The sequence below is a fragment of the Ambystoma mexicanum genome, chromosome 2q (genome assembly GCF_040938575.1).
Source record: "Ambystoma mexicanum isolate Mex_15411 chromosome 2q, UKY_AmexF1_1, whole genome shotgun sequence".
Lineage (NCBI taxonomy): Eukaryota > Metazoa > Chordata > Amphibia > Caudata > Ambystomatidae > Ambystoma > Ambystoma mexicanum.
Genome location: NC_090924.1, coordinates 171472835 through 171493938, shown reverse-complemented (window position 1 = coordinate 171493938; position 21104 = coordinate 171472835). Strand labels below are relative to the sequence as shown.

The 21104-nt window shown below is 46.0% G+C and overlaps 1 protein-coding gene across 3 annotated transcripts in view; it reads left to right on the top strand.

Annotated features, from left to right (window-relative positions):
* ALS2CL (ALS2 C-terminal like) overlaps positions 1–21104 on the top strand; it is a 757501-nt gene that overhangs the window by 552643 nt on the left and 183754 nt on the right. For all 3 annotated transcript variants that reach the window (XM_069647086.1, XM_069647089.1, XM_069647088.1), the window contains 3 exons: positions 9505–9601; positions 14957–15114; positions 17132–17200. In XM_069647086.1, coding sequence (XP_069503187.1) covers positions 9505–9601; positions 14957–15114; positions 17132–17200 — 324 coding nt within the window. The remainder of the gene's footprint in view (positions 1–9504; positions 9602–14956; positions 15115–17131; positions 17201–21104) is intronic.

Below are 21104 nucleotides of genomic sequence, written 5' to 3'. Positions count from 1 at the left end.
TATTTCTCTATAGCAAGCTTCTATGCGTTGTCATTCTACCTTGAATTACTGCGTATTTACAGTTATTGGTCAGTAAGTTACTTGATCTTCTTTTAGATCCATGATTACTTTAGCTTTATGTTCATGTTACTCTTAGTGCTTCAGTTAGCTCGTTACTTGGTATTTTCATATAATTTCAACATAGGCTCATATATCTTCTTCATGACATCACTTTACCTTCATCAGATTTCACTTTAACGTCTATCCATGATATTCATCGATGCATTCTAGCATCTCGGCTGCAGACATCCTTCCATGTAGCATTCTTCCATGCAACATCCTTCCACACTTTAAGTGCGAGGGTACATTCTGTATGGCTGTCTGAGTGCATGACATCTCCCATACCCTTGAAGCGGTAAAGGAACAATGCAGGGGGTCCCATCTATAACTTTCTTCTGACTGTTCCAATATAACATCGGTGAGGGGGCAAGGATTGTCAGGCTAGCGCGTACCTGCTCCTCTACACAACCTTTATTCAAGGCAGATAATAGATGTGCAGATTTCATTCCTTACACTAATGAGTGAGTAGCTAGCAGGATGAATTAATGAGAACCTTTGACCTCCGTGAGACTACAGAACCACTATGTGCCACTCTGCATCATTGGCCAAGACTCATGCTAATTTCACGCGTGTTTTGAACAATGGTACCTTGTTTCTAAGTACAATATTGATCACAGCAATGTGTAACCAATATTTAAAGGCACAGTCAGATCAGTTGTTTAGATGGCGTAGCTGTTAAGCCTGAAACCAAAAATGTTAAACGCTGACATGAGAATACTTGGATCTCTACCGAAATTGCATGCTGTGCAGATGTTGCTATGGTCCCTGTTGTTTCTAAGATGGGACCGAGACTGCCCCATGCTTTATTCTGGAGTAGTGTGTGCATTCCAAAAAGGACAGCTGATAATATTGAACCCTTCAGTCATTAAAAGCATCTTAACTGTGTCACTTTGTCCCTTCTCTCTGTCATTGATAGAGCTTCATGTGATGCATTGTGCACATTGGAGCTTATTTCGAGTTGTTTGTGTCTTCACTTCTGACTAGCAGAGAGCACAATTCTGAGGACTATGATCCCTTGAGTCAATGTATGTGATGGCCCTTTCCAATGTAGAGATCATGCTGGCTTTGAAGATCAGTTAACTGCACTGATACATCCTCTGGACATTGGCTGTAGCTATAGAGTACTGCTAGGCACTTGATTAAAGGGGTGCAGGTGAAAAGATGTTTTTAATCATTTATTTTATTGACAGACTAAAGAACAGAAACAACAAAAAACACTTGTATAGTAAGCAACTAAAAAAGGAAATGGACATAAGTACAATTTAGAGCAATAGTTAATCTTTTAATCAAAAACTGTAATTTAATGTATAAACATCACACTAGTGAGCGACAATAGCACCTATTAACGACTAATGTATGGACGGGAGAAATAGTTAACAGCCAAAAGTCCAACATGTCCGAATTTTGAACACAATAAATGCCACACGCAATTCTCAGGAATTTGATCTTTGCAGTGCAGTGCAATAGTCAACGTAAGCTGGTTAGAAAAGCTGCTGAAATTAAATAGTAAACTAGTAAAATGATCATATGGGCTTCTTTGGTGCAACAGGGAAGTTGGGCAGCTATGGTGGGATTTAGAGATGCTTATTTTTGGGTATCTCCAGTTTAAATGCAAACCGGCGCCAAGGGGGAAATGAACCTGTAGCCAACATTCAAGTAGCTGCCAAATGGCCACTTGGAGATGCTTCAGAACTGAATAGGGAACTCACACATAACAAAGTCAGGATAACCATGCAGTAGAGGTTGTTAAAATAAGGAAAAATAGATGAAAGATCAGGTACCTAGCACATAAGGTGAAGCCTGAAATTAGGGAAGGATCTTGGGCAAGGGCCAAGGTGTGTCTGCAAAGATTCTGAGCGTCAACTTCACTTCAACCATGGACAAGATGCTGGTTCACATTCAGCAGTAAACCTCACGCCACAAGTTCTTGTCTCCTGATTTTGTGTTGAAATGTGGGCTGAGGAACAATATTGCTTGGTGGGCATGCAATGAAGCTAGTGCGACCACTACACTTATTTTTTTTTTAAACGTATTTTATTGATTTTTTGGTGAGGAAATACGTGCAATACAACATGAAATTAAGCAGTGATTCAACAAGGGAGGAACTGGTGAAGGGGGGGAACAGGGAAGAGGGAAGGAACAGACAAAACAACAACAGTCTTCATGTACTAGCAAACTTTTCAGTGGATGGATGGGTCAAGACCAGCGACCCAGAGTTTCAGGAAGCAGGGGGGGTCGCATACAGGGGCTGTCCGTTCGGGCTAGGAGCAGGGAGATAGTGTCAGTATGATGCTATGGGATTTCAGGGGGGCTTGTAGTCGGCGCTGAAGCGTATGTCTCTGAGGAGGGCCTTCCAGGATTCCAAGGTGCCGCTCTCTGTTTCGCCGCTTGACGTGATTCCTTCTTGCCAGGCTCTGGTTTCGGCTACCGTCCATCTCTCCATCTCTTTGAGCCAGCGTTCATGCCTGGGGCCCGATGGCGTCTTCCAAGCCATCGCAATTGTCCTCTTAGCCAGGATGCATGAGATGTCCATTAACCTAACAGCATGTTTGAACTTGCTAGGTCTGGGGTACTTCCCCAGTAGGCACTCGCCGGGAGTCCATTCGTACCTCGTCATTCCGGCGTCCATGCAAGTCTGTTTGGCTTTGGACCATAGTGTCATCGCCCTAGTGCAAGTCCAAAACATGTGGATCATGTCCGCCTCATCCTTCCCACACCATGGGCATGATGGGGAGGATGACTTGTTGAAGGAGGCGACCCTATGTGGGGTCATGTATGTCCTGTACAGGACGTTCAACTGAATCTGGCCGAATCTAGCATTCCTAGACACTTTTTTAGGAAATATTAACACTCTTTCCCATTTTTTATCCGTGATCGGGGTCTCGAGGTCTGCTTCCCATCTCGCCCTCAGAGCTTCGCCTTTAGGGTTGGGTTTATCGCATAGTCTGTTATAGAGCCTGGAGACTGGTCTCCAGCCATCTGTGAGGTCGTGCATTTCTTGTAGTAGAAGGTCAGGGGAGGGCTCCTCCGGCCAGCCATTCCATTGTTTCTTGGCAGTCTGCTTGAGGCGGTGGTACCAGAGAAACTGGCCCAGGGGTATTCCTTCAGTGGCCTTTAGAGATTCAAAGTCCCTGAATTCCCCGTCCTCAAACATGTCACCCCATGTGTATATGCCGGCTTCTTCCCACCTCCTTGCTGTGGAGAGGTCTGCCTCCGTTCGGCAGGTATCTGCCAAGATAGGGTTATCCGGAGAGTACGGGTGTTTCACTCGCCTGATGTAGCAGGACCTGGCCCATATCCTCCTACCTAGGTCAATCACTTGTAAGGTGACCGGGGATTGCCGTGTGGGGTGCCATAGGGTTTCCTTGGGGATCACGTTGTTTGAGGATTGCCTCAGTAGTTCCATTTCAGCTGAAGGTTCGTCCGAGAGCCATTTCGTTATGTGGTTTAACTGGGCAGCCAGGTAGTATAACTGGAGATCCGGTAGCTTTATTCCTCCCTCTTTATGTGGTAGGGAAAGGACGGATAGCAACAGTTTGTGCCTGTGAGGACCCCACAGGAAGTCCTTGATGATTGCCTCCAGTTTCTTGAAGAAGGGCTGTCGGACATAGTGGCAAATATTCACGAAGAAGTATAGGAATCGGGGGAGTATGATCATCTTGACTATCGCTGCTCTGCCTACCATGGCCAATGGGAGCTTGGACCAGAATTTTATAGAGCATCTAAGACTCGTGATGGCGACCTCAGTGTTATGTTCATGCGTGAGTAGCGGGGTGTGGCTCACGTTGATCCCTAGGTACCGGAACATGACCAGTTGCCACCCTATTCCTAGTACTGGGAGATCGCTTTCTGATATGCTGCGTAGGCCCGCCAGGGGGAATGCGGAGGACTTACTTCTGCTGAATCTGATCCCCGAGTACTTCGCGTAGTTGTCGAGCACCTCCAGTGCTGTTGGTGCGTTGACCTCGGGGTTTCTTAGATAGAGGAGAACGTCGTCCGCGTATAGAGATATTATGTGGTGTACATTGCCCACCTTGATGCCAGCGTCGAAGAGCTGCTGCCTGAAGTATAATGCGATCGGCTCCAGGCCCAGTATGTACAGCATGGGCGATAGCGGGCACCCCTGTCTCGTTCCCCTTTGTATTTCCCAGGCTGCTGATACCATTCTTCCAGTTTTCACTCTCGCCATTGGGGAATTATAGAGGACCTCGATCCACCTGATGAAGCCCCCTCCGAAGCCGAATCTCCTCAAGACCTCCCTGATCCATTCCCAATATATGGAGTCGAAGGCCTTGATAGCGTCGAGCGACAACACCGCCAGGTCTTCATCTCTTTCGTATGTTTCGGCCATTACATGTTGTAGCCTCCTAAGGTTAGCTGTGGTGTTGCGCCCAGGCACAAATCCGTTCTGGTCCTCATGGACGATTGATCCCACCACTCTTGCCAGTTTGCCAGCTAATATGGATGTGAGAATCTTAGCATCATAGTTTAGCATGGCCAGAGGGCGATAGGACTCACAGTCGGAGGGTGATTTGTGTGCCTTGAGCATGGGAACGATTATGGTCTCTTTCATGGTGTTGGGGAGGACCCCGTTCGTGTATGCCTCCTGGTAGACTTCGTGAAGAACTGGGGTGAGGATGGGCTCGTACGTTTTGTAGAACTCAGGTGGGAGGCCGTCGCTGCCGGGGGCTATGCTGTTAGAGAGGGACCTGATTGCCCCTTGCACGTCCTCAAGAGTGATCCCCATTCTTCAGTTCCTCTCTCTGCTCGGCTGAAATTCGGGGGAGTTCTATCTCCTCAAGTGTTTCTATGATGTCTTCCGTAGGAATTTTCTGCCTCGTGGGCATACAATTTGGTGTAGAATCTGGCAAATGCGTCGTTGATCCCCAGCTGTGTCGTGTGGGATGTCCCATCAGCGTCCCGTATCTCCAATGGGAGGTGTTTGGGGTGTTCTCGCTTGCAGAGCCAGACTAGTAATCTCCCTGGTTTGTCCGATTCCTTGTGGGATCAGATGGTGTGTGTGGTGAAATCGAATTTCTCCAGTCTTTCCCAAGCTTGTTGACATTCTGCCCGAGCTTCCTTCAATTTGTTCTCGGCCTCTGTGGAGTTGTCATGGGTAGACTCTAGTCGGGAGATCTCTGCTTCTTGTGCTTCGAGAGTTGTCTTTAATTGCCTACGAATTCCGCCGGCTCTCGATATAATTTCTCCTCTGGTCACCACCTTCATAGCTTCCCATAATGTGCTTCAGGAGGATACTGACCCCAAGTTGATTTCCAGGTAATCTTCCAGTTTTCCGGCGAGGTCTTCCCTGAACTCAGGGTCTTCAAGTGCCGCAGTCGGCATCCTCCACATAGGGATCGGGGGTCTGGGTCCCTTCAGTTGCCATAGCATGGTTAGTGGGGAATGGTCGGAGATTGTTCTCCCCAGATATTCTGTGGCTGCGGCTCGTGGGGCGAGCTCCTTGTCGATGAACAGATAGTCAATTCTTGTATGGACTCCGTGCGGAGCTGAGTAGTGGGAGTAGGTCCTCTCGACTGGGTGGTGTTCCCTCCAGATGTCTACCAGGTTGAGCTGCTCCAGAGTTTCCTTCAGGGCCCGGGGTGCGAGGTTGCTCGGGTGGGGGGGAGGCAGCGATCTGTCCATGCTTGCGTCAGCGACGCAGTTGAAGTCGCCTCCTCATATAAAGGTGCGGTCCCGGTGCTGAGTCAGCTTTGCGATCATTGTGGTGAAGTACGCCGGTATCCCGTGATGTGGGAAGTATGAGTTGACCAGACAAACCGGGGTCTGTTCCATTGTGCCCCAAATCACTACATATCTCCCTTCTTTGTCTAGCTCACACCCCTCCATCTGGAAGGGCACATCCGGGCTTATCCATATTAGCACCCCTCTCGCGTATTTGGAGTAGGGGGACCCTCTCACAGTCCCAGCCCATCGATCTACAATCTTGGACATGGCCTCTGTCGTGAGGTGGGTTTCTTGAAGCAGTGCAATCGAGACTTTCTTCCTTTTGAGATAGGACTGTATGCGATTACGTCTGAGGTACGAGCCCATACCCCTCACGTTCCATGTCATCACGGTAAGCTGTGCCACCATCGGGTCTGAGTTTCGGGTCTGGCACGGGACTCCGTCCCTAGGGTTTGGCTCTGCTTTAGTCCGCAGTGAGCGGGTTGCGAGGGAGATACCACTGGCTCCCGATCTCCCGGGCCAAGTCTCGGGCCCATCCCGGTCTTTGTTGGCGAGAGAAACATGAAGACTGTACAACTAGTGAAACTAATAACAAAACTCAAACTGGTGCGCCCAGTGACTACAACATTGTCGCGGTGCTCAGGTGCTCTCGAGCCGTCGAAGCCCATCCGGGAGTCAGGCGCGAGCTGGGTCAGGCGGGTGCCTGGACCGACTGGATTCTACGCTGGGGGTGGGGCAAGGGCCTGGCGGCAGAGCCGAGCGAGGCCGTTTTCATATAATAAACTGAAGTTGGATTACCTTCTGTGTTCCGGCGTCGTATTTGCTGGTTCTTACTGTTGCTTGGGGGTCACTTGTGAGATCCGAGGGGGTCAGGCCTCAGTCCGTGAGTTGTCCTTGCCATCGGCCAGGTTATTATCCTCTAGCCACATGTTGGCTGCGTCTGGATTGTCGAGGAATACCACTCTGTCCTTATAGATGACCCTGAGGCGCGACGGGTATAGTAGTCTGTATTTTAGGTTCAGTTGGCGGAGCCTAGCTTTTATCGGGACAAATGAATTTCTCTCTCTTTGCACCTTCTGCGTGTAATCCGGGTAAATGGAGATTTTGGAGTCCCCTCTTTCGATGGGGCCACCCTCCCTGGATCGCCTTAAGATAGTTTCTCTGTCCTGAAAGTTCAGTATCTTAGCAATTATTGGTCTAGGGTGCGATCCCGGGGGGGGCGCCTCTGGAGGGACCTGTGGGCCCTTTCGACCGAGAATCCCTGCGTCAATTTGCCGGCCCCAATTTCTTGCAGCAGAAGGGTTTCGACAAAGGATGTGGTGTTTGCCCCTTCGTTCCCCTCCGGGACACCTAGAATCCTAATGTTGCCCCGTCTGGCCCGGCCTTCGGCCTCCTCCGCCCTCTCCTCCAGGAAGGCGACTTTCCTCCTCAGGAGGGCGACTTCTGACTTTATAGCTGTGGTGGCCGCAGATGTTTCCTCTGTTGATTGTTCAACGGTCGTTACCCTCTCAGCTAAGTTGCGAGCGTCCTGGCGAATTAGTTGGATGTCTATTTTGAATTCGTTGATCTTGGAGTCTATGTGCGTTTTTAGTGAAGCTATGGCTTCAAGTATCTGAGAGTGATTATCGGCGGCCACCCCTTCGCTCGTCTGGGCGACTTCAGAGGGACTGGCCCTGGCTTGAGTGGGGGTCTTCACCTTGGTGGAAACAAAGGAGTCCATGGTGGCGGCTCTGGTTTTGTTCTTGGCAGCCATCTTGAGGTGATGGTTGTGGATGTCCTGGGCCTCAAAAGCTAGGTAGCTTACGGGGTTGCTAGCGAGGCCCTCTTCCTATGCTGGGCTTCGGGCCGTAGACGGTATTTTGCCAGCCCCCGGACCTGGGCGTGCGGCCCCCCGAGGTGGATATCAGAAGAATAGGGATAAGCGGGGGGCCCCTTTCTCAGGTGTTGCGAGGTCTCACGCACCTTCTCTTGTGGGGCCGGATCGGTGGAGTGTCCCTCGTCAGGTCTGTCTTCTCCTTCTGTGCATCGGGTGCTGGGCGATCCTTGCCGGGATCAGATCTGGCACCGTCCCGGTGAGATGAGCCACAGTGCAGTCGGTTGCGAATCGGGATTGGGTTTGTCGATGTGTCCTTGTCCACGTTCGCCCAGCCGCGGAGGCGTCCACCGTCTCGGAGCTTGGTTCACCTCGGTGGGCCGTGCGTAACTATGGCGGGGCCCACGTGATGCGCTTCCTCAGCGCATGTGATCCGGCCCGGGTGGCCCCGCGCTGTGCGGTGGGAGGGCGTCCGGGCTGCGGGCTTTGTGTTGGTGCCAGTTGGGCGGCCCCCGGGGGGGTCGTTCTCCTTGTCGTGCTTCCGCTTCACCCCTCCAGGCCTGGGAGTCCGTTGGGGGAGGTGTTCCCCTCAGAAGCTCCGCTATGCAATGCGAGGCGCCATCTTGGTTTCAATCGGAGCGGAGGGGGGGAGAGCTGTCTTAGGTCTACGGTGGTGTCTAGGAGGTCCGATTCAGTGGGCCCGATGATGGTTCAGATGCAGGTTCGCTTCTCACAACAGCACGTTCTTCTCCGAGGGCTGGAGCTTCACATGAGCTGGAGAAAAGAATCAGGAAACGGCGTCTCGGCCGGAGCTCGGCAGATCAGCTACCGCTCGCCATCGGCGCCAAGCCACGCCCCCCCAACCACTACACTTATAGTCTGAACCTGTGAGAGGGTCCAAATTTACTGGAAGGAAATTGCTATAGCCTTTGACCTCTTGTTAGATAATCAGGTCTCTTTCTCAGGACCAGCTGTGACTTTCTTTTTCGGAGGCGAGGGCGGATTTGAGACTTGGTATGGGGCTCTGGAAAAGTTGTGTACGTAATTTACTAAACTGTTATACTACTGGATTGGAAGCGCTGTTCCAATCTGAAGGTGTGTGACTGGATAGCCTTAATGATGATGAAGAGTATCCATGAGAAGTTAATGTACAAATGGAGGAATGCTATGTGGAAGTTTAAGAAGATTTGGAGAGTTTTTATAAACTGCTTGGACCGATTAATGTAATTTGTGTTTCAGTGAAAGTTGAAAGTGGAAAGGTGATTCTTCAAGATGCTTGTATGCTGACCCTCGGATCTGGACTCTTTTCTGCCTTTCTGAATCTCTATTTTCCTTCTCTCCATCCACCTATGTGATTGCCTCTCAGGCTCCAACCTCCCTTCTTCATTTCTGGGCCAGCATACAAATTCAAAGCTTCATCGCGTAACCAGTTTTACTCACTATGTTTTGTTCCTGTGCTAATTTGTTCTGTTTTGAAAATGCACAATAAGCACGTACAAAATATTTCAGTTTGTGAATGTAGTCCATTCGCTGCCATTCGCTGAATATCGCGTGGTAGTACTTTTGAAAAGTCTATGTTTTGTACAAGATTTTAAATTAAGTTTCAGTATCAACAAGACGCGATTCTAAAGTACATAAGTATTTTCGGTACTGACAATGTTTAGCATCTCATAGACTCTCAGGATAGATTCCAAGAAGCTTAAATAAAGCCGAACCCATGTGAACAATTTAGATCAAGAGACTCAATTCCAGTGGATTGAGCATTCAGTCATTGCAATATTATTTGTAGCGCTTTGAGTAGAAACTGTACGTATAGTTCTTGCGGTGTTCCCCCATCCCCTGTTCATGGATGGTCTCAGATTATTGAAATGTCAGCAAACGTGTGTGGTGTTCATGTTTCAATCAAGCAGGGAGAAAGAGGAAGTCTCTGGAAAAATCGAAGATGTGCTGAAAGAAATGTGGAAGCTTCAGGATCCGGAACCCCTGGAATGCTATCTAGAAGAGGTATTTAAAAGTCGATCTACTGTGGTGTACTGCAATGTGCCACCTCTATTTTGGTGTAAATGGTGTGTGCCTTATGTGAAACAACTGAAAGTCAGTAAACAGTTATGGTCCCTCTTAAATCTCCATTTTAGTTTCTTATGATGATCTTTCTTGAACTGTTTATCTATTTTATCTCTATGTTTGTCTTTCCCCGGTTGTCATCCATCCATCTATACATCCATCTATCCAATGTTTATCTTCATATATTATTATTTTTTTTTTATCACTGTCTTTCTTAAACTGTGACTATCGTCTTAGCTTTACAATAAGGTTCCCCAGCCATCCTATTAGCCATCTACGTTTCTATATCCATCTCTGGTTTATTTTATCTCTAACCAATTTTTAGTTTAGCTATTAGGTGGCACTAACGCCTGTACGCCAAAATGATTGCATGAAAGTGCATAGAGTGAAAATTGGCATATTAGGAGGTATACAAAGCTTGTAGGTGTTGTATGGTTATTTGCACTCATTGACCTCCCATGGTCATGCTAATCCGTCTTTGAGCTCGCTATACTCAAGCTTTACCATCAAACTTTACACTCTAAGGGCCTCATTACACGGAATGCGGTAAACCATGGTGCTAGCAGCACCATGGTTGCCGCCGGTACCATACCGGCACCACCATGGAGAAAAGGGGAATTACCACCCCATTCCAAGGTTGGCGGGGCGGTAATTCCCCCTTTCTCCATGGCCCTTCCCCATTCCCATTTTTTCCCCATAGGGCTCAATGGGAATGGGGAAGGAGCTAATTACGGTACCGCAAATTGCGGTACCGTAATTAGCACCAAGGTCCCTTTGCGGGTCCCAACTTTAACGGCTGGTCTACACCAGCCGTTAAGGTCGGGTCCCGCAAATGGACCTCATAGTAAGGCGGTAAGGGTTTACCGGTACCGGTGCCCTTACCGGTACCAGTAAACCCTTACCGCATTCTGTGTAATGAGGCCCTAAGTAACTGTTTTCTCAAAGCAGTCTTCTGAGAGTTAATGACTTAATTGGAGTTCTAAACTCTCTACTGGTGTAATCAAATCTCTTAACCAGGTCTGCCTTCAGCCACTCGATTTATAAGCACTATGCGTGTCCTTCACTGAAGTCTTGTTAAAAACAAGCATTGGCAAAACCAACAGTTTTGGCTTGTGTATATGTAGTAGGCATTTGGCCGGCACTGCTATTAGATGCCCTGGTACTCGCACCATGTTGGACCTGTTGGATCTGCGTGATTTTTCCGTCGCGGAAAAGTCAGCGATGGAAAAGTTTGCATGAGAAATGTGCGAACCACAAAAGGTTTGCACATTTCCCATGCGAACACGCATTCAAAACCCCTGCTTACCTACACCTCCACCCACACCCACAACATACCCACAACAGTCCCCCATCCACACCCTCAAAACCCCCCCACCCACACCCTCAATATAAACAAACCTTACTTACCTTTCTTACACACTGTGTCCCTGCAGTGCCAGTTCCCTTTCACTTCCGTGATCGGGAACCGGCGCCGCAAGAACCTTTTCTTTTATTTTTTTTTGGGAGCTGCAGGGGTTTCCTCCGCAACCCCTGCTCACTATACCACACAGTATAGTGAGCGGGGTGTTGCAGGGGACAACACCGCAGCCCCTGTTTTTTTGGGGTTTTTTTCAGGTGTGCTGTGGGGTTGTCCCCCGCAACACCCCGCTCACTATACCACACAGTATAGTGAGCGGGGTGTTGCAGGGGACACCCCCACAGCCCCTGGAGTAATTTTTTTTATACTTACCTTTTGGTGTTCGAACCTTTGGTGGTAGCATTTTTCTGACTTTTTGTACGGTCGGACCTTTTTTTCGTCCGATCGTACAATTCCGGACGTGTTACCATCAATAGCCAGTTAATACCACTATGGCAGTGCCTGGCAAGTGCAGCAGCATTTCCTATGCCTACACATAAGTCCAAATTGTTGGCATTGCCAATGCTTGTTCCATTCATGACTCCTCCCTGACACAACACTGATTTTTCCTCTGTCAGATCCCTCCAATTAAACATTTTAAATAATTTCAACAAAGTCAATTTCTTTGAAAAACAGAAATTATTTGATTAATGTCAATACTAAGCTTAATTTCACCCACTCCAGTACATTTATGCCGGTCTGATAGCACAGCGAGTAGAGCGCTCGCTTTGACATCTGTGCAGAACCTGCTGATGCAGGTTTGAATCCCAGCAGGGCCAAACTCAGCCTTTCATCCTTCCGAGGTCGATAAATGAGTACCACACACTGTGGGTAATAATAAGCAGCGCTCAGATGCCTGAGGTTCATAGTGCTATATAAATGCTAAATTATTATTATTTGGCAGTTATCCGTCAGAATGAGTGCTTACCTGGCGTTTCTGCTCCCTTGTGTGTGCTGGCGACTTGTGGGGCTGCTTTTTTTCTTTCTTCTCCTGGCCCACGGTGTGGGTTTGGTGCCCAGTGTGTGTCCAGGTCGTCAGGGGACATCTAGGGTAGCTGAGAGTTGCCGATCTGCCCCTCTCTGGAGTGTTGTCTGGAAACGCAGCAACCCTAGCAGGTTTAGTAGTGGGGCTCTGCCAATACGGGGGTTTGTAAAATATTTCAGGCAGGTGGCATGTCACACTGAATATGCTTTGTATTATTGTGACTATTGCCTTTGAGAAGGACATGGTGTTTAGGCTGTTTCCCGCCTGAACTTTTTGGGTGTATGTTTTTATTTTTTTGTGCGTAGTGAGTTTTATTTTGATTTGAAGTATGCCAGTCACAAGAGCAAAGGGTCTCAATGTAACTTTTGGGCAGTCTGTCCCTTTAACCCCCTGCCAGACAGCATCTGGAATTTCTGGTCATGGGTTGAAGAAGGGGCTTGTGTATGATAATCTTAATACTGGGATAGATGACAGATGTCTTGTTGTGCTGGATGATATGTCATTGACACCTCTGGCCAAAAAGTCCCGAGTTGCTGATGTATTAGCCAGTAGTGAGCGTAGGAAGCAGCGTGTTCGGGAGAGGAGAGAAAGCCTTTCTATGGATAATAAAAAATCTGATGGTGATGTGGCCTTTTTGGGACATAATATGATGGCCTTGAGTGAGATAGAAGAGCATTGCATTACTGTGGGAGAAGAGACTGTTGGATTGGGCAATGCTTTGTGGAAAATCAAATCAGAGATAGGGGCAACTTGTCGGCCTTCTCTGGTGGATTCAGTTGTCCTCCCAAGAAAAAGTAAAGGTAATTTTATCGCTTAAAGTTTAATATTATCCTCGACAGATCTTTCCTGCAGGGAGGGAGAATTGGCTGTGCATTTAGGGCTGGAGGATTGGAATTATGTGAAAGACAATATCATTCGAGAGATTATGCAGTGTAGAAACTTTGCAGAATTGTGTGTATGGGTTGATCCTTTGGAGAAATCTGCCTCTCAATTTTTACCAACTAAGGTGGATAATTCTGTTCAGACTATTCTGAAGCCTAATATGGCAGATCAGTATTATCAGACAGATTTTGGAGTGAATGATTCTGTTTTAGTGGGGGGAACATTCTGCTCAAATGCTTGAAATTAAACCTGTCGACCAAATTACTAAATCTACCTTTTCTAGGACAGCCGTGGATAGTAAATGCTGTAAGGATAGTCCTAACAGAAAATCCTATGGCTATAAGGATCTTCCTATAAGTAAAACATACGTGCCTTGGATTGAGGATAAATCCTTGAGAGATTTTACCATGGATGAACGAAACTTTATAATTGTGAATGTGAGAAGCCAATGGTGAACGAGCTTAAAGAAGTGCTTAGAAACAAGGTGAGGGCCTGGCTCTGTCAGAAAACTGGGCCTGGGGTCATTAGATCTTCTGACTTTAAGTTTCTCTGGCGGCTTGAACTGAGGGGCTGGTGTTCCCAGGAATCAAGGTATTGTATACTGGTTGAGTGCTATTACATTGTTTCAGCATCAGTCATTTTTACAACTGACTTTTAAACGAGTACAAAATTACGAAAAAGGTTATCTAATTTTTTTTGGGGGGGGGTGGGAAATGGTAGATAAGAGGTTGGGGGTCGGAAATAGTTAAAACATAGGTGGGGAAGGGGGATTTGGGGGCGGAACCCACCACAAAAAAAATCAATGACCTTTTTTGTAATTTTGTACTCGTTTAAAAGGCAGTCGTGAAATTGACTGACAATGATAGAACATAAAACCGGTTGCGTGGGGATGTAGTAATCTCCCCTATTTTCTAAGCATCTGTGAAGATCTGCATCAAGGTTCGACCAACCTAAGATTGATAGTTGATCTTGTATAGGATTTTCTTTTTAGGTGTTTTTTGTGTGAATTTATGTCTGCATTTGGTTTGTGTTTTGTTAGTCTTGTACTGTGATTTTCATTCATAATCTGATTTTTTAATGTTTTGTGTTGTTATATTTCTTTGTTATGTTAGCGCCATTATGCCTTTGGCCTTGTCCTGTGTGCTATATAAAATAAAAAAATAAAAAATGTATGAAAAACATTTTAGTTGAACCCTCCAAGTAAGCCATATTGAAGTGCCCAATTTTCACCTATGATAGCTTTTAGAAGTTGAATGTTAAATATGGAGCCCTGTATAGCACAATACTTGTCATAAACGGATGAACTGATTGTGTTATAGATGCTTGGTATAAGGTAAAGATGGTTGGTGCAAATGATGGATGATTGTGGAAAGAGCAGGGGTGACAGGCAATGCTTTATCTCCAGTAACATCTCACAGTGAGTACCTTGTTGGTCTTGGGCACAAAACAGCCATGTAAGTGCATACATCATGAGCACTATTCATGCCACTTGCCTTCTGGCAATGCTTCAAATGCCATGCTGCTCACTCACCCAAACACAATCTGAACATCTAAACACATTCAAACGAACTTAAAAGTCAAATTCCTCTTGCTTGTTAAGAGGGGTAATATGGTGTAGCATGGCCATGTGCAGACTGAGCAATACACGTGAGTTTGGAAAGCACTTTACAATTGCAAAGCCCACTTTGGGCCCAATGCATGCTAATTTAGTCCCACTCATTACTTCTAATCTTGGAGTTCGCCTTAACATCATTCAGCTCTTTCCCAGGAGTAATATACTTTACTAGAACAGATCTTTTGTGAAGCTTTTGCGTTTTTAAAGTTTTACCAGCCTGTATGGTTGATGAGAGAGACAGTCAACTCATAGTGTATGGTCCCGGTGTCCAAGGAAGCGAGACACTCCATCAGGGCTTGCCTGTACAGCCAGGCAACAAAGTTGACATCAGCAACGGGGTACACTGAGGACTGATGACTTTGATATAAAATCCAACTTTTCCATTGCCTTAACATGTGCTCTTGTTCACAATTTCAGGCCTTCAAATCTTCAGTCCATCCATTGGGAAAGCTGCTGAAGACCCTTGTCGGAGCATTCCAGGCTACGTACTCTGGACTGGGAGCAAGCAAGCACCTCTTAGATATGGCCCAGGAGGAGGTTAAGCACCATGCAAATCAAATATGGGGCTTCTGCAGGTGAGTCCAAAGAAAAATATTTTCACATTTTTAAAAATCGTGCAGCAAGTTCAAAGCAGCAGACTATCATAAGCTTGTGAATTAAATATTTCAATTGGTCACAGATTAGGTAAAGGGGCCATCTAGTGAAAATTAATCGTGTACTATTGCCTTTGTCAATTTCTGCATCATCAATACTACATAACAATGTCCATTTGAGTGTTGATGCCTGGTTGGTTTTCGAAACGTATTGATCCATCATTCACTAGATAGCTCTTTTAACGTTAGCAAGTATAAACACAAATGCATTAAATCAAAAGCATAGAGACATTTGCGTATGTGTGCAAACATTCAGCATAAAATATGTATCTGGATCATCCAGGACTATAAGTGGGTCATGGCCGAGACCCAGCCGTCTCGTTAAACCGCTCCCACGCCAGGGCTCCCTCGGTATCCCACTAATAAGCAACTGATATGATTTTGCCTATGAGCGTCTGGAGCACGATCGATTTATAAAGTGCGAAAGGAAAATATTATGGAAAATTAGTCTGCGTCCTCTACTAAAGAAAAGCAGCAGCTGTCCCTGTTACCTGAAGCTATCCAACAGAGTCCGTGACGTAACGTGAATGAAAGGTGTAAAAGCCTTACGTAAGCCTTTTACAGCTTTCATTCACCTTTTACAGCGTTCATTCACCCCACACCCCGTTTTTGTCCATTCGTATGGCGAAGAGGAGGGGCGCAACACAACTTGTATTTCCACCACCTTACTCCTTTGCTGCCATAAAAATGACCCAGCATTTGTACCGGCATGTATTTTCCTGCCAGCGCAAATGCTAGGGATCCCTATGGGGCCTCCGACCTTTATGTGATAGCATAAAGCAGTCGGAATCAATAGGGATCCATTGTACATGCAGCCAGCCATGTATGGCAGGCAGCATGTACAATCAAGCGCTTCCTACCATGCGTGCATGGAAGGCAGCATTTAATTATAATTGAAAACGGTGGATGCCAATGCGAGCATGGTAAGCAGGGTTTACTCATTTGCCCAGTGCAGTGCAAATGTTCATGTCAAAAGGCGGCATAGACACGTGTACGTCGACTTTTGACCTGCATATTTAAACTCTGGTGTGCAAATGACCAACATTTGGTAAGCAGGGTTTACTCATTTGCCCAGTGCAGTGCAAATGTTCATGTCAAAAGGCGGCATAGACACGTGTACGTCGACTTTTGACCTGCATATTTAAAGTCTGGTATGCAAATGACCAACAATTGGTTAGCAGGGTTTACTCGTTTGCCCAGTGCAGTGCAAATGTTCATGTCAAAAGGCGGCATAGACACGTGTACGTCGACTTTTGACCTGCATATTTAAACTCTGGTGTGCATATGACCAACATTTGGTGGTGGGGAGCCGCCTACGTGTATGTCTACGTGTATGTCACACACCGCCTAGGAGCAAAATGAGCTCTAGAAGATATGGCCTGTGGCCTGCAGACATTTTACTGTTATGAGACAAATGAAACGAACATCACGCCCAATGCGCATTGTGTTCAAAGGTTTCCTGCTTGAACCATTAACGCACACATATTTGTCAAATATAAACATCTGCGATCAATTATTGTGTTCCCAAAATGCTCTTTGATGTTATGCAAAGCAGTTAAGATCCCATTTTGGTTGTATTTCTGACACTCCCCTTTCTCATAGGTGATTAATTTACAAGAGACAAGAAATTGATTGAGAAAATGTTAAATGCAATCCACATTCCATCCAGTCACTATTGTACTATTTCGCTACTGAGTGAGATAAACAAAATGGCGGCTGCAGCTGCACAGTGAATGAGTGTTTTTCTTCAGTGTATTGATAACTCTAGCAAACAGGAGTACTGATGGTTCGTCTACCCTGGTGCTGACCTAAATAAATGTTGACATATTCCTTTATTTTTCCAAAATCTCTTGAGAGATTATATTTTTTCCATCCCAAAAGTACACGCGATATAATGAAATGTGGATAGATTTTTAATACTTTTTCCTTTGTTTTTCAGGGATTTACTAAATATGGCTTCACAGCGGGAAGGCCGAGATATTTTGGAGTTCGAAAACCAAGAAAAAAGGTAAACGATTCTGTAAAACATTTGTACTTGCTATTGCATTCTCATGCAGCACTTGCGCTTAGTAGCCCTCAATTTGCATCGTGTTCATATTGCTCGGCGAGTCAGTGTGTGGGCCTCGGAGAGCCTTCAGTGACCTGCAGGTCTTGTGTTCAATCGCAGTATACTGGTATTCCCTTTCATCCTTCCGAGATACCAGCAATAAATATTGTTAAGAAGCACAGTAAGAGCAACGGTAGTGTGTAGCATCCTAAAACAACAGGGATACAAGGCAGGAAATATGTAACACCTTGCGTTATTAACTACCCCCAAAACACATTATTGACAACTACTATATTGATATCAAACGTACACATTATTTCATGTCCAAAGACCACAGGGCAGTGTTCAAATCACATAACACTTTTAATGGATTAACCATTCAGTTCTCGAAGCCCAATCATTGCATTTCATGCTAATATGCTGATTTGCAAAACATATGTTATGGGCCTCCTCTGTTGTTTCTTTTCATCTCCTCAATAATGCAGATACATTTTGAAGTATTCTTTGCTTTGTGACACTTTCTTGAACTCAACCACGCCCAGATTGACAAATGAGAGCAGGCATGGCTTAACATAATGTAAAAAAAAGTAAAGCATTTATTGACCATAGCTCTTCATTTCAACTGATGGAGGCCTGTGTAACAGTGAGGTACTGGTGCCCAAAAATAATCCAGGAATAACAGGTATTCACTAAGATTCAAGAGGGAAATCCAGCCAAGCAACCCCATTTCGGATCATTAATAAGAAGGATTCCTATTTGGTGTGCATTAGATTGAACCTAAAATCCCTTGGCCTACCATAAATGTCCATCCAAGCCACTGCAATTCCCCTAGCATTCTTTGTGCAGAAACCAGAGAGATGAGCTGAACAAACTATGCAAACTATGCAAGCACTGTCTACTAAACCGTTAACAGCCACCATACGTTCCCTGAAGAACATTGTAAGATGAACCAACCTAAAATCTACCACTTGCCCATTTCATAGTCCTGGGTTCACCAACAATGCAAGTGACTACATGAAATACAAGACACAGGTGAAATGAGATCACTTGATAATAAGCATGTAAGAAGTCGCAATGCATGTCTGCGTGAACAATAAAAAAAACAGATCAAGATATCTAACCAACTGCTTTAGCCGTTCTAGAAATGAAGGCACAGGAAACGTGATTCATTCATTTTGTCATTTGTATAGTGCCTTTCCCCAGAATTATGGCCCCAACGTGCTGTTGGTTGAAGGCCCTCCGCGGGACCGGAGTCCAAAATTTGGGAAAATTAGGAGGTGCTGTTATGCGTGTATGCATTTCAGCCATTTAATTTATGTGAGAGTGGCCAAGACCCTGCTAGTCGCCCATGTCTGAATGTCATGTGTATGGGTGCAGCGGAGGTATACTATAGTCTAAAGGGGGAGGATTGTGTTTAAGGAGATAAGAGTTATGTGTAAAGCTACAGTTCAAATTTCTGTCGTTAAAGTTAGCTTCAATCGTATGGCAGATGTGTTGTGCAATAGTGGTTGTGTTATATGTAAGTGCAGGGTATGTGGAATGAGCCTGTGCCTTCTGGTAAGTGGCGATGGTGCGGTGTTCGTGAGGAGAAATGAGTTAGCTGTACAAACAACAATGTCTACATCCTGGGCTCCATCTATGTACAAGGAGCCGTGCTACGTTTCACAGACGATCTAAGTGCTAAATGAATACATAATACCCTCTGAGAGGATCTTAGAGTGATAACTTGCCATTCCTTGTTCCTTCTAGTCAGAGCACGGTCCCCTTTCATGGTTACGTGCGGCGGCATGGCCCACCCTCATGTGCTTTAGAGTTGCATACAGTGCAGGCCACGATGGAGGGATGCAAGGTGCCTGAGTGTCCTCCTCCCTATTGATCACAGCAATTTTCCTGAGGTGCAATTTAAGTGTGAAGCATTGTCCACCCTCCAAGCCCTTATGCGTGCAATACCGGCCCAAAGTGACGATTCTTATCATGAGCACGTTACCATATGCCATTAGGCCAGATGCAGAAAGTGGTTCACTAACACAGTTGGGCCAAAATGAAAGATGAGACTACCCAACACAATTAGGCTAAATGCAAAATATGGCTATCTTACACAATTAGGCTAAATGCACAATATGGCTAACTAACAGAGTGGGGCCAACATGCAAGATGAGGCTAAACTAGACACTTAGGCTAAATGCAAAATATGGCTATCTTACACAATTTGCACAGAGCCAAATATCCTTTGCCAAAGGCTATTGGCAATTACATTTTTGTACCCTGCTAACACTGTTTCACCGTCAATGCTGCACATAATACCATCTTGCTAGCACAACTAATCTAATCACTTCCTCACAATGCCTAATGACCCCTCACCTGCTGCCTGAGACCCTGGTAATTTTCCATGGCCAACTCACTATGCCATTTGAGCACCAGAGATCAACGGTGGAGTAAACCAACCAACCCAGTAGGATGAAAAAAGGAAAAACCACAGTGCCCATCCATGCTCAGCCTTTCTCCCGCTTCCCAGGAACACAAAATGCAAAATAACTTGTTGTCTTTACCAATTGTAAATACAACACAACCTTGCCTGCCCAGCATGCATCAGGCAATTCTGAGTACCTCAAGAACATAACAATGGGAGGTCCATAGAGATCACTACCACTTGTGGAGCAAGGTAAACCTTCACAGAAAAGACAGCCCCCATCATAGGGATGATTGCGGCCTGAAAACATGCGTGCACCGGCAGAGGCCCCCAACATATAGAGCAATCATACGGCAAACCAGCAGCCGCACTGCAACATTTGTGTCTTTGTTCCTTCTATGACTAAGTTCATGATTCACATAGTTATTTGCCCTGCACAAATTGGCCAAAAATCCTGACCCCTCGTGCCCTGCACATGTATATGAAAGCCAGCCCCACAAGAGCACTAGCCTTCGAGACTTTCCGATCTATGAACAATGTCCCAACGCTAACAAAGCTGCTCAGAAACCCACCGATACACCTTGTGTTAATGAGATACTAATGAAGTTGCCATTTTGTAAGTCCAGAGACCAATGATTTTCTACATAATTTAATAGCTATGCTTACCACCGCCAGCTGAAAAGGGAGCCAAGCAGCAATACAATCGGCCAAAACCCAATAATTGTCATTATCCACAAATTCACCACCAGTAAATACCAATGCCTTCAAAGCAGTACAATAAGCCACCTTATGCAGAGTAATGTGAACCACCAAAGGTGAAACCCCTGCTTATAAAAACACGCCAAGTACCTCTAGTGGCAAGCACCACTTTGTTGACTCGATCATCACATATCCTTTTAAGAAAACTCTGAACGCCCATGCCCAGTCGCGTGCTATCTGCGGGATAGGAACCTGGATCGCCAGCGACAAAGGCAAAGCATTCATCTCCTGTGCAACCGCTCTCTCCCACTCAAACCTAAACTGCTAAAATTACCCCACACCACATAGGAATGTAATATTCGACCGCTGTCTTTGCACGCTAAAACCTAAGCTGCTAAAATGACCTCACATGGCACAGGACAATAATCTAGAGAAGTGACAGTAGTTACCTATTATGGGCAGGTACGCATCGACCGAAGCTGTGTTATAATGTTCTCGTCGTGAGACAAAAGCATACTATATTACTGATCTCCAACAATCGAGAGCACCGCTTACGCCACCAGTCGAGGCGTTGCTAGGGAGAGGTAAGGGGGCTATAGCATCTGGTCTTTTGGTTGTAGCCCCGGACAGAATCTCAGGAGCTACAACCAAAAGGTTAGCTCGCCCCCTGTTCAGACAGTTCCAACATTAGCGCAGCCCCAGGTCTTTTCCAGACCTAGCAACACCCCTGGCCACCAGTGTACACTCCTGCTTTTA